Genomic DNA, 13885 nt, shown 5'->3' with positions numbered 1-13885 from the left:
AAAGTAAGAAAAGAATTTAAGAATTGGATGACATTCATCGATTCGGCCGTTGAACTGAATCATTTGCGATAAATTTGGTTTGAGTTGGCTAATTTTGACAAAACCGAGCAAACGAATTTTAACTCAAGTTTTATAATATAAACAGGTATGAGTAATTACTAATTTATTTCGAGGGGCTTGGCACCTGATTGGACCAACCGCTGGTGGGTGGTTCAAATCTTAATAGCAGTAGTAGTCCCTTGCCCTGGGGTTTTTATGCCTCTGCATGTAAAACGAAGGAAAGAAAAAACAATTCTGGTGATTTCAGAAATAGATTTGAATTCTTAATTACAAATATTTAAATTTCAGAATATTGTTTGGCGATGAGAATGGTAATTTTTTTTTATAGAATTGTTGTAAAATTGAAGTGGATTTATGGAACACCACAATTTAATGTGTTATGATAAATATTATTGTAGTGACTCCTCATGTAAATGGGATTCAAATCGGATTATACCTAAGATTTGGGTTCAGACTTAGGGAGGACCGAAGTTTTACCATATGTGGTCAATTGGCCAGCCGGCAGCCGTGGCAACTGGGACTTAAATCCGAACGGACTTGGTAGGAAGGTATTCAAAACTTTCCTCGACCGACCGAATCTGGTCCTGGTCCAAGAGAAGGTCCGATCCGCCGCCATTTTCATTTCTGCACGTACCCTAACACAGCGGGTGCTCTTTCAGAGAGAAGAGGAGGAGCAGATTAAGGGAGAGAGAGGATGAACTTCGTGGTGAGGGTCTGTAATGGCGGGGCTCGGTCAGGAGTTCTCCAACTAGCGAGTTGCCCGGCTCCCATAGAGACGCCGGCCCTCGTATTGCCGACGAGGAAGGGCCTGCCCATGTTCATCACCCGGGACCTCCTTCAATCCCTCCCTTTCCCGGACTCCCACATCTTCCAAGTTAGCCCCCTCCATTTGTAAGTGCACGCTTCATTCTATCTATTTATAGTTTAACTGCCATGTTAGAATGCTTAAACGAGTGCCCATGCAAATTCTTTTTTCGAGTCTTTTCCGACGTCCAGTCCATGTTCTTATCTTGATACTCTTCCCTTCCCTGTGTCCGTCCAGTGACCTCACCTACTTATCGTTGAATAATCTTCTACTATAGATTGCTTAAACTTGTATTCTTTGAAGTGTTTCGTGTTCTGTCTTGGCAGTTTTTTTTCTTCCCAGTGTCCATTTCGTGTCATCTATTTTTCGTTAGCTTTTTCACGTTAGAATGCTCGATGGTGTTTCTCTTTGAACTTATTTCGGAATTTTTTTACCATGCCCATGTTCTTATCTTGAAGAGATTCATTCCATTGTATGGCCTTGATGAATGATGCGGATTAGTAGCTGTTGTTTTTCTTAGGAGTTACAATTTCTGGTAACGGCTTTTTTCATTCATGTTGTTCGCCAATAAAAGGAAATGATAAAAAAATGTTGTCATAACGTTAGAAATGCGAAATTTGGGCCAAATGAACATTAAGTTAGTGATGAATATATGTGGGGTGTGATTGAAATTGAACATGGTTTGCAGTTAATCTTAACCTTAATGCCTCTGCTGGCTGAATTTGACATATCTATGAAGGGCAGGTTGGAGTTTAAAACCAAAAGAGGACAAAAACACCTGTACTAAAAAACTACTTAAGTTTGAGTTAGCCTCTTTACCATTTTCGGAATAAGAGATCATTGAATTGGCTAATTATTATTGCCATCTTGGCCGCTTAGTATGCATTTCCTTCTGATATCTTTTCAAAGTATAAAAGTCTGTTATTATGATCATGGCGCCTTAGATAGCAGGAAACTCAAAGATTAGTTGGCAAAATAGCAAAGATCACCTAATACTATGTAGGCCGTACTCACTCTCTAATAACAAGTGCAATAAGAGCATTCTGTATCCTGAACTAACTAACATAATGTCCCGGTCTATGTGTTTTTTTGAGTAGCTGATATGAATATGAAAATTATCTTAGTGTGACTTAATTGTACCTAACGACCAAATAAAAAAATATGCGAGGGAAAAATGAGAAGAACTGAACTGATGAGAGCTAACAAGTTATGTGGTTCAAAGTGAATGAGGATATTAATAAGGCTTGGTTGGTTCCAGATCCTCCCAGTAGCATTCCCTGCCCAATTTAACTTGATTCTTGTTAATGTTTCGGTTTGGGTGGGTTTTCACTTTTCAGCTAGTGCAATGATTTTCTTTTTCACCCTCCGGTGAAGTCTTCCACCAATCGCTAAGGTGATGTCAATATGTAGCGATTACAAACAGCAATTTTTGGATTTGAATTGAATCCTGTTAGATGGTTGCCTGTGTTGGACAGAAAGGTTTTCCTTTTAGTTCTAGTCAATTTGAATTTTTACGCAACACACTTCTAACTGATTAAGAGAACAACTGTTTTCTTTAATTTTCACCATCCTGTAACTTTTTAACTCATTTATGTTCAATCATGTTGGTTTTAATATTTTCAAATGTTTTTCTCATTATTGGTCTGGGTGACAGTGTTTCAAGAATTTTGCAGCTTGGAGTGCCCTTCACCAAAAACAATTTCAAGCATTGGAGGATTGCATCAACTATTGGGATTACATGATTATGGCTTTGCAGCTGTGGCCAGGGATTCACTTGTATCTCTTCCAGATTGTCAAGGCACAAATAGGATGGGTGCTTCTTTTGACGCACCTTCTGGTCGACGATTGGTCAGTCATTCTTAACTGAAAATAGTCATTTGTGTTGTCCCTTTCATTTTGTCTTAGAATGTTCACCTCATGCAGCTTAAGCCAGAAGAATACATGGAACTGATGTGTTCTTTGAAGCCAAATATTTGGGCTAGTATGGCAGATGAAGTTCCTGCATGGGTTTCTGAAAAGAGGAATGTGACTTCTGTAGATCGAACTGTACGTTGGCTCGATGATTGCATTTCTCTAGATCCCGTAAGTAACAATTTTGTATTATTTTATGTGTGATTTTTGCTTGGCAGAAAGAAGTATATGGCGAAAATATATTGGATTGAACTGTGTACATTGTGTAATAACTGAAAATTTTGTGATTTTCATGGAGGTTCCCAGGCAAATGGTGCAGCCATTTTAGGGGCCATTGTTGGAGGATCAAGTTTAGAGCAACGCAGGAGATGTGCTTGTGAAGTTGCAAAGCGAAATGTCACAGGTTGGTCTTGTTCAATTTATGCTACTCAATTTTGTTCTGCTAGATCTTTTGGTCATGCATGAGAAGCTTGTTTCTGTTAATTTTCAGATATATCGGCTGAGTATTCAGGTCAATGGTCTTGTGGTTCCTATCGCTTATGCAGGTTTTTGCATTGGAGGCTTTGGACTTGGAGAGGATATGGAGGAACGCCCTGCACTTCTTAATGCAGTAACGGTGTGTTTAAGTTAGCTTCCAATAAATTTTTGCACCAAAAAATTGGTATACATGGATGATCGAAAACAAATTAACTTTTGTAAATAATCCGGTGACTTGGTTTTCTGAATCTACTAAACATCCTTGGATAAATGCACTTTATCTATCCCATAGATGGATCCTTACACATGGATTTCAAAACTTGCACAGTTGCACCTTCCTTTGAGATGCATTAACTCCTGCTTCAAGGAACAAATTTTGTTTCCTCAACCATGGATCGTGTGCTTCTTTGTTATTCCCTATGTTCTTTTAGTATGTCATACATATGCATGGTCGGGTCTTGAAGGTGGAACAGGAGCGAGTCTTCAGAAAGGTAGTTGCATTCACCCCTTTATCTGAGCTTGTGCTTATCATGGCTTACGTGTGACTATTTGATATATTGTGTAAAATTTAGAATGATTAGGTATATGCACATTTATTTGTTTGTCACAAAGCTACTTGTGTGATTAAACTGTCAAATTTTCTTCCCCTCAATAGAGGTGGTGGCCTCTTTCCCTTGTCCTCTCCCTTTGGCTGTGGAAATGGAAGATTTTAATGGTCAATCTTTGGCTTAGTCATGCTGCCTTGTTCATAGTTCCCTTTTTTACTTGTGATTTGCTAATAGGTTTGGAGATCAGGCTATTGTAATGAGGTGGAGATATGTAGTTATGGGCTTGACCTATTGTTAGAGTACTAAGGCCATTGTTGCACTGCCTGAATCTGCTCTGTTACATCCAGGCTCCTTTGAGCCATTATAAGTCGAGTCTCCATCTGGTACAGCCTGCAATTTACAGTCTGCATCTGTAGTGAATCCAGGCTCCAGCTTGATGTTATCCTGCTTGATTCTGTCGTGTGGATTTGAAAATTCTGAAATTTGGGTTTTTTTGGTTTCTTATATGCTAAATAGTTTTGCAAGTTTGGAGAAAGATGATGAATATCTTACGTGAAACTTGGTCTGCCTGTCACAATAAAAGTTCCGTACTAGCATATTTGTGCTGATGGGCATCCTTCAGCTTGACTATCAAAAAATAAAGTAAGAAAGGAGAAAGCAAAAACATAAATTTATTGGGTTCTCTATTTCATTTTTCTCACTTTGAAGCAACAAAATTTGGTGCCAAATGAAGATGAGATTGTTGGAGTAAAGATGTTCTTGTAACAGACCTAATACTGACGGTAGTTTTCTGCTTGCTAACCTTCAGGATGCCCTGCCAAAGGAAAAAGTTCGGTATATATGTGGTCTTGGACTACCAGGTCGACTAAATATCAGAAGCATGCTGTTTTCAATTCATCTTCAAGTTTTTTGTGCACCATTTTTTCCACAACTAATATTTCTGTCTTCATTTTGCAGAAGAGGTTTTGCAAGGTGTCCATGCAGGCATTGATCTCTTTGATACCACGTATGTGATGACTAAATTTTTTTTTTCATGTAGTATTTTGTCTGACTCCAGCTCAATTACATAATCAACTGAGGTATCATTTCAGGTATATTTATCATCTTACGATTGGCGGATTTGCTCTAGTTTTCCCTTTAGATGATGGTGATGGATCTACTCGTGATTCTGTGCCACATCATGAAGGTGGTGATTTCACAAAGATAAATCTGCGTGCAACCATCTACAGGTCTGCAGAAGATATTTCTTCTGTTTTCCTCTCATTCTCATTCACCTTTTTTTTTCTTCTCGAATCTATGCAGCTGACAAGCCTTTCTGCATTATCTCATGGATCTCTATTGATGCTTGAAAATGAAACATGGTTGCAAGAGACAACATCATGACATTGATTTTGCATGTGATTCCGCTTTCTAAATTGGTTTTCTTTTTTTTTTTTGTAGGAAGGACACCTCTCCCCTTGTTGAGGGCTGCAGCTGCTACGCCTGTCAACATCATACAAGAGCTTACATAAATCACCTACTCAATGTTCATGAAATGCTAGCACAGATTTTATTAGAGATGTACTCTCTCTCTCTCTCTCTCTCTCTCTCTCTCTCTCTCTGAGACCATTATTTTCTAAGCTTGTACATTGGATCGCAGCCACAATACACACCACTATCTGGCCTTTTTTCGACTAATTCGAGAAGCAATTAAGCAAGGGAATTTTGAGCAGTTCAGAACAAATTTCATTGCACATAGACGGAATCACCTTGTCAGATTTGAAACTTCTATGGTTGAAGTTTTGAGTGGTAACCCTCCTCTCTTGGTCTGTTAGGAAAGGTATTGTATTGTTGAACTTAGGAAGCTGACTTTTGTCTTTTGCAGGTTAAGAACTGTGCAAGGTAAGATTATCAAATGCTTATGAGTTCAGCAACACCAAGCACTGGGCAGGTCGGCGTGTTAGATCTTTGATGCAACTTAGTGCTGGATGGAGTTTTGTCTTCGTGGATCTAATATGATGTGTGAGGCCTTGTTTCCTGTGATTTTCATGTCAAAGATGGCAGCCTTGGCAAGGGTGGGAAGAGAAAAACACAGCCACAGAAGAAATTGTGATGTTTTTTCCCTAGTGCAACTCTTGTTCATATTCTTATAAACGCCCAACTTTTTTTTCTTAACCAGTTTTGAGTGTAATGGTTTGCCTATCATGTTTGGATTAAATGAAAAACCTGCTTCATTGTGAGTTCCGTGTAACATGGATTTTTTTTTATTGTTATCTTGTCCTAACATTCAAAATTTCCTTAATGAATCTTTTGAATTAGATGAACTGTAGACATCAAATGTGTGAGGTTGGTATTTGAAAGTTGAAACACCAAATAAAACATCAGAAGATTGTGCAATCAACATTCTATCCACGGTTGACAAAGATCTAGGGTTCAGTTTGAAGAATCTGTGTATATGTCGTGTTTTTTAGGGAGGTAGGGCTGATCTATGACTATGCATTGAAATGCAATGTTCGCAAGCTGTGTGGCTGTCGTTACATCATTGATTTTCTTTGGTTACGAAACGAAGCATGTGAACATGATGGGCATCCTTAACATTACAGCCGAAACGGTTGTTGGCAAATCCTTTTTATCCAAACCAAAGTTCTACTTGTCCTCAGCTTGAAAAGTTGGAGAGATGGTGTTGAAAGATGTATCAATAACCTTTCCAATGCCATGTACAGAAACTCCATGACTTTCTGTTGGATAAACGTTGTTACACTTTTTGACTATAATCCTGCCATTGACATGGTAGCTCTCCTTTGAAACCATGCCTTTTTTACGCATGGGTGTTTTGGGATGCTCTTCCTGATAACTAGAGCATCCGCCAACCATGTTTTCCTTTTCTGTAAGCTGATTGTATATTCCTCCCATTTTTTTATTAACAAAAGATGGGGGCAATCCCCCCGCAGGTTTGCACCGGAAAGGCTTTTTGGTGTGGTCATTTAAACGGTTTGGTCTCTTAGAAATAGAGCCCTTCATCTACAGGAAATAACTTTGAAAGGAGCCATGGCTCATCCATGGAAAATTTGCAAGGGAAATGTGTGTATAAATTAGTATGGGAAAGAAAGACAACGTGCAAAGAGAGACCTGGTTGGTGACAGATATACTTACCTCCAAGCGTGGAGAAGCCTCTCAAGGGAGTAATGACTTACAGATTCATGTGATTAAACTGGAAGCAGCACACATTTTCAAGACTATATATAGTGAAGAATGGTAGGCATGACATAAAATTGCGGGCATCAAAGAGACATAGATGCTGACGAGAATCCTATTCATATTTTTCTAGCCGAGTTAATTTCAAGGTTCTATGAGGAGAATATAACTATAAAGGTCCATTTTGCTAAATCGGTAGTTAAGAGGAGGGCACTCCAGTGTTTCTTTTTTAAAGTGTTTTGATGCTCTTACCTCTTTTGCATCCTAGGACGATTAGCAGATGCAGGCTGTCAATGCTTAACCCAAATGCGGAAGTAGGGAGTCTTTTGTTTCATTCGAATGGAGGACTTCTCCTGCTGTTGTTTTTTAATCTCGTGAGGGGAACAGTTGGGTATCAGGAGTGACTCCACTTGGCAGTCCCCTTGTGTCTATGTTGTCTGTTTTTTTTGCACTTTTATATTTTTGTGTATTCTTCTCTGTTTCTGTCTCTCAATTTTTGTGTGTATGTAATATTGTTTTTCATTAATGAGAATGCCAACAGGCTTTTTTTCGGATAGAAACTTGGCAACTTGATCTGATAAGATTGGAACGATATAGAAAACATCCTTCTCCGTTGCATAGATCACATTTTATCAGTGCAAAAATCTCGACCCAGGATGTTTTTTCTGAACAAGGTTGGAACTTAATCTGTTGATTCTCCATTTTTTTTCTTAAAATGGCAATTATTCGATCTTTTCCTTTGACAAATTTATCGATAGGAACACTTTCACCATCCCATTTTTTGCTTCTGATATTTGGGAAGTGCAGAAGAGAGCTAAGGATGGCTGCCGGAACTGGATCAAAGATACTCAACTCCCGAAAATCTAAAACCATGCTTAAATCATAAATCAATCAGATGCGATCTCATTGAATTTAAGAAGGCTAAGATCAATGGTAGCTCGCATGACAAGTCTACGGGAAAAAATCTCATGCATGGTGAGTAAAAGACCCGGGATTCGACACAAGGACACACTTTTATTTGCTTGCCAATTGGAAATGAAAAGGACAGATTAATTTGTTCTGATATAATCCCTCGCTTGTATTTTTAGTCCAACTATGGTGCACTTCTAGCAAAATCAAGTTTCAATGTTGATTCAAATTTGGTCTTATATGGATTGTTTGGCAGTTGAAACATTATTTGAGTAGTGTTCCATAAATGTAGATTCATGGAGCACTAACTTCAAAACAAAGCTTGTCAGGAAAAAAAGAGGGGCATCTCGCTGTTAAGATGGTGACGACAAAGCTCGTCATTGATGAGTCAAATTAACCGGACCCTCGATTATTTTTAGATTGCCCAAAAACAAAAAAAACAAGACTTTTCGCAACAGCAAGCTTTTTTGCTTCAAAAGAAATGGTCGACTTGCTTCCAAAAGAAACAGAAGGAAACAGTCGGTCAAGCTGGTGACGTGACTTGCCCCAAGGGACATCGAACATAGATGGCCAGGCCGGTGAGTTCTCTAAGATCTAATTAAGGCAACCCTAAACCTAGGAGCAACGGGAAAAGAAAGGCTTGAGATCTTTCAGGGAGTAAGTTCGCAACCCTCCGGCTCTCGCTCTCCCCAAACATCCCTAAACTCCTATCACCCGCTCAAAGTCTGTTTCGTGAAAACTCTTTGGGATCAACTTTTACGTCTGGACCTCTGAATATTTACTCTTTCCATCTGGCGTGTTGGAAGTGAAACCAAATTGCTGGTTAGCTTCAAAGAAACAAATAAATTTAACGAGATAAAGTATGATGTTCAACAAAACCATGGACAACAGCTGAGTTCCAAAACTTAACAAAAGATGTCCAAAAATCCAGCTGATAAAATTTCAGCAAATATGAAGCGACACTCTTTCACACCTAACACTTACTAGATTTCCCTATTTCACCAGCCACCTGTATCTTCCAGCTCATCAGCAAAACCAAAATTCAGTCTTTAGTTAGGACTTGAGCAAGCTCACTTCTTCCTCTTGGGTGCCCTGGGAAGGGAGAATAAGAGAAAAGAGATGGGTAAGTATTTAAGAAGCCTGTGGTTACATGGGATAAGGATAAGCTGGAAACTTAAATGAATAAATAAAGTAGGATAATGCATTACTCTGCTGCTGGTTGTGCGGAGGGACCCTGTGTCAGAGAAAAAAAATAGCATTAGAAACCACGGTACCTCCTGAATTCTGTAATAGTATCATATATGTTGAATATTCATGTCCAGATTATTAGGATTTTAAATAATTTTGTGTTTGCGTACTCCTTTCCTGGACAGTAAACAGGTGAACGCCCTACCTCAAAAACAATTCACCAAAGTCAGACATCTGTCAGGGTCTCAAGGGCCACTGGACCTCTAAAAAGAAGAAGCATTAACCATGTTATCGAGCATTGGCCCGACAACAAGGTAACAATGGTTGTTCCTATGAAACTGCTACAGTATTTGCACGGTAGCAGAACCATGCATTATCTACGTTCTTATAAGATTCAAGAAGCATATTCTGGTCTGGTGAGGAAGCCATTCTAGAAATTAGAAGGGCAAAAACCACAATTACAACTGACCTGAGCAAGTCGTTCTTCCCTCCGAGCTATCTTCCTTTCCCTGCTTGCCTTGCTCTTGGCTCTCTTGGCCTCAAACTGATCAGACAGGGTCTTTTCTCTTGCCTTCTCTGCCTTTGATTTGTGAATGCTTTCCATCAGCACACGCTTGTTCTTAAAAACATTACCCTTAACCTTCATATACATGTCATGGTACATGTGTTTGTCAATTTTTTTCGCTTCCCTGTATTTGCGCAACAGCCGTCGCAGCACCCTCATCCTCCTCATCCAAAGAATCTTTGTTGGCAGCCTGGCCTCCCTAGTACCCCTACGTTTACCATATCCAGAATGCCTTCCCTTCCTTTTAGCTTCCAAGGCCCGACGAGCGCGTGACCGTGAATGGATCTTCGATGGCTTTTTTATCACAAAGCCATCCTTCACCAGTTTTCTTATGTTTTGCCCTTCAAGTTGAATGACAGTTTTATAAGTAACATGGACATAAAAAACATGAATGCAACCAGTACATCTCTCTCTAACAAAAACTCATTTTTCATCCTGTTTTTAATTGAATATCAGCAGCTCAAAGTAAATCGTGAGATAACCATTTTAAAAATTAGTATAGGACAGCAGACATAATTGCACAAAAGCTCCAGCATTCAATGCACTCAGTAAAACTACAAAGGAGATGTATAAAACATACAAGACTTTCAAAGGACATGGAATTTTCAAAATCTGTCCATGATTATCCACTCGAAAACTGAACAAGACAACTCTTTAGCGCAAACCAAATTCACTCCTTAGCCACAATCAGGAAGACACTTGAATTTTGATGGGTGCTAGCTGGACTATATAGTCCCATAGGGTTGACAGTTGAACTGCTGAGCCAGCTCGACTTCTTATTATAAAATGTAGTAATCAAAGTAGCAGGTAAAGTTAGATCAGAATAACCAGGACATTTTCAAATTAAAAAAAAAAAAAAAACAGAATGGTGCTTGTTCAATCACAGTTTTGAACAAGCCGCTACTACCAAGACAGGAATTCCCATTACCTGCCTAATTCATGGATTCCAAGTCACTAGGATATTTGCACGTCTCATAATACAAATAGCTCCATGTACTTGTTTAACAGTTTGTGCAACAAATATCAGCTCTTCGAATGTATCTAGGATTCTAAGGATGTAAAACACAATTAGTTTCTCTTGTCTAAAATTTATAAACCTTCAGCTAACTGGCAGCCATCTTCAGAAATATTTGCCACGAGGATTGTGCATTTGAAAGCACAGGCATAACGAACTTTGTTGTAGAAGTTGGGAAAACGCATCCTATTTCATTGTGAAAGAAAACAAGGGTGACCTATAAAATGAACGAAATATTATATCAGAACCTTCAGTGCGTATGCATAGGAGTAGAGGTGTGAGATGGTATCAGTAGATAAGCAGCAGTATGAGCTGTTCATCTGTGGATCCATAACTACAGTTGTCTGACCGCTGCCACCACTGGAATGATATGGATCATGGATGGCTTTTGCTCTAGGCATTGTGGACACAGGCTTCATTAATTGAATTTCAGAAGCCACTGACACCCCAGTAATGCCAATAAAAGAAAAATTGGACCAATGCAGACAATCACAACATAAAAAAAATAACAATAATAAAACAAAACAGACTAAGTGCCAAAAAATGTAGATTCAACAACAGTCAAAATAGTATTTCTCCAGAATTCGGTCGTTGCCGCATAATGTCTCAATGAAAAGGAGAGTCAAAACACTCACTAGAGTTGGCCATGGAGATTTCACTGGTTTCATTGGGATCAAGCCATACTTTTCCCTTTCCACACTTCAGAACACTGGCAGCTAACCGCTTTTGCAGCTTGAGGGACACCATGGCTGCAAATAAAACAGAACAAAATTACAGTTAACCGACAAACTCATGACCAACAAACTAATATCTAAAGCCTTGTTATATATAGAAAACGGGATAGGAAAAAAATGTCAGGGAACAGGAGATACAGAATGTATAGGAAAAAACATGAAATTTGAAAGACGCCAAATTAAGCATGGTATGCACATGTTTCTGCCCCTAATGTTGCATATGGATATCACATTAGCTCCTCAAGAACAAGACTATTGGGTAGCTAATAACTACTGTAAAAATTAAGTCAAATGACGTGAGAGCAAAAAAAAAAATTACACCCAAAACTCGCCTAATTAATAGATGTATCCAAGACGTGAGCACAAGAAAAAACAATCCCAACATTAAGCCTACTTAACAGATGTGTCAGACCCGGTATAACCAGATGATACACAAACAAATAATAGAGAAATGAACTTGAAAATCACCAAATGCTGAACTGGAAACCCTAAACGTGCACCAATTCAAGGGAGGAAGACCTAAGAGATGTAAAAAAGTCCAAAAGGAACAGAAAATAACAATAAGCTGCCACTTTTGGAGCACTGAAGGTCTCGGGGAAGCCATGACAAGGGTAGCAACTAAAAATCCATAAGGGTACAAAATGTACTAAAAAATATTACAACAATGCCGTGAGAATGTTTTCTAGAATTAACGACTCGACGAGATAAATCCATCCACAAGTAAAAACTCACAAAACAATGTGAAGAAAGCGCTAAACCACAATCAAACAAATTAGCCGAAAAAACAAGTATCCCGTCGGAACTTTTGCAAATCCCAGCCATAGAAACCCAAAGAACCCAATCATCCAAATGAGAAAAATGAAACAAAAAAGCGCAACAGAGAAAAATGAAACAAAAAAGCGCAACAGATAAATCAGATGTCATCCGCAATAATTGAAAACCAGAAGTTAGCATTTTAACATTCATCCACTAACCAATTATGAACACTCAGCCCCAAATTCCTTGACAACGAATAGAGACGACGCCGACTAAGAATCAACAAGTTCCGAAACCCTTATACGAGATAAGAAAGCAAATAGATAGCCTCATTTGCAAGGACCAAGTGGACAACGAAATGGAAACATCTAAACCCAGAACCCTAACAGATCGACCAGAGACGCATCAAATCGGTCCCAGCACAATAAAAACCAGCAGCATAAACTCGGACGAGAAGGTGAACCAAAATCTAAATCATCCAACTTTCCTTACCGATTTGGAGGGAGAGCGGCGAAGAAGAACGTACTTCTCTCTCTCTCCCTTTCTTGAGTGGAGGAGGGATTTCTAGGGTTTGGGAGGGGACAAAAGTGATGTGGTGCTCTTCGAAATGACAAAAATGGCCATATCGAATGGTTCCAATTACAGAAACATGGATTCGTGATTCGTGGATCGTCAACGGGTTCCATACTCTCTGGATCGTAACCCCGACCCGAAAACATGCAATGTGGCAAGCAACAAAATCTTTACAAATATGCATATACACAATCATTTAATTTTTCGCCCTATTTATTAGTGACTTAACGTTCCAGAAATTACAAATAATAGCTTGATTTTACGAGATGAGACATAAACATGTATTACATGAATTGAAAATGTTAAAAATATTGTTAAAATGTCTAATTTAATTTTAAGATTTATAAACAATATTTGTAGGTCGTTTCGAGGTAAAAATGTCAAAACTTATACACTAGAGATGTTAATGGATCCAATTTAGATCGGATATCAAACAGGGTTCCTTTAAAAAGATCGGGTAAGGAAAAAGATATAACATCTTGTTAAATAATTGGATTTGATTCAGATTTAAGAACTGGCATTTGATTGGACTAGGATCCAATTTTAAATAAATATCTAATTGGATTTGGATTTGGATTTTAATTCTGACTCAGTTTCAAAAATCTTATACCCGATATTCGTACATTGGGAGTGGGTACTTAACACATCATAATGCAGTTTAAATTCAGTTATGTCTCAAACAGTCGGATTCGGATATGTTCAATGTAACTTAGACTCAGATCACATTCATATTGTGAATTTAAAAATCAGATTCAAATGTGACATAGGCATTTTTTCGTTTGTATTGGAACCCAAATATATGAATATCGACAAATGGGATTTAGTATTCAAAATTCGAACCCAAATATGTGAACATCGGTAAATGAGATTTAGTGAAGGACACATCCGACTCTATCTATCCCTGGAGAACTCCTCCTTCATGAAAGTAAATTCTATCAGTCAATATTTGAAAACTACAATTTGTCTACAACAGTTTCCACAATTTAGATTTTTCTGTGCCATGTATCAAATCAAACTCATATGATATCGAGTCTTAATCCTGGACCGAGAAGAACTCAAACAGAGATTTGAACATCTTGATAGTTTCATATGCATCGATAGGTTCGAAGGTGTTATTATAGTGGTAGAGATGATTCCTGAGCAGGCAGGTGAGCCTCCGCCTATTCCCAT

At 38.5% G+C, this 13885-nt stretch overlaps 2 protein-coding genes across 2 annotated transcripts; one reads left to right on the top strand and one right to left on the bottom strand.

Annotated features, from left to right (window-relative positions):
- Window positions 1-622: 622 nt before the first annotated feature.
- Window positions 623-6046, top strand: LOC116257072 (uncharacterized). The gene is made up of 11 exons (XM_031633686.2): window positions 623-951; window positions 2539-2713; window positions 2789-2947; window positions 3083-3179; window positions 3322-3392; window positions 4610-4661; window positions 4759-4807; window positions 4893-5030; window positions 5242-5361; window positions 5441-5589; window positions 5666-6046. The coding sequence occupies exons 1-11, from the start codon at window positions 755-757 to the stop codon at window positions 5668-5670; spliced, it is 1212 nt and encodes a 403-aa protein (XP_031489546.1). The 5' UTR covers window positions 623-754; the 3' UTR covers window positions 5671-6046.
- A 2661-nt stretch (window positions 6047-8707) lies between these two features.
- On the bottom strand, window positions 8708-12734 carry LOC116257454 (60S ribosomal protein L19-1). The gene is made up of 5 exons (XM_031634225.2): window positions 12635-12734; window positions 11288-11401; window positions 9542-9978; window positions 9093-9118; window positions 8708-8976 (listed from the first exon to the last, which is right to left on the bottom strand). The coding sequence occupies exons 2-5, from the start codon at window positions 11397-11399 to the stop codon at window positions 8955-8957; spliced, it is 597 nt and encodes a 198-aa protein (XP_031490085.1). The 5' UTR covers window positions 11400-11401; window positions 12635-12734; the 3' UTR covers window positions 8708-8954.
- Between the last annotated feature and the right edge of the window lie 1151 nt (window positions 12735-13885).

Source organism: Nymphaea colorata, chromosome 7, assembly GCF_008831285.2.
Source record: "Nymphaea colorata isolate Beijing-Zhang1983 chromosome 7, ASM883128v2, whole genome shotgun sequence".
In the NCBI taxonomy this organism is placed as follows: domain Eukaryota; kingdom Viridiplantae; phylum Streptophyta; class Magnoliopsida; order Nymphaeales; family Nymphaeaceae; genus Nymphaea; species Nymphaea colorata.
The sequence above is the reverse complement of the archived record's forward strand: the minus strand, read 5'-3'. Positions and strand labels throughout refer to the sequence as shown.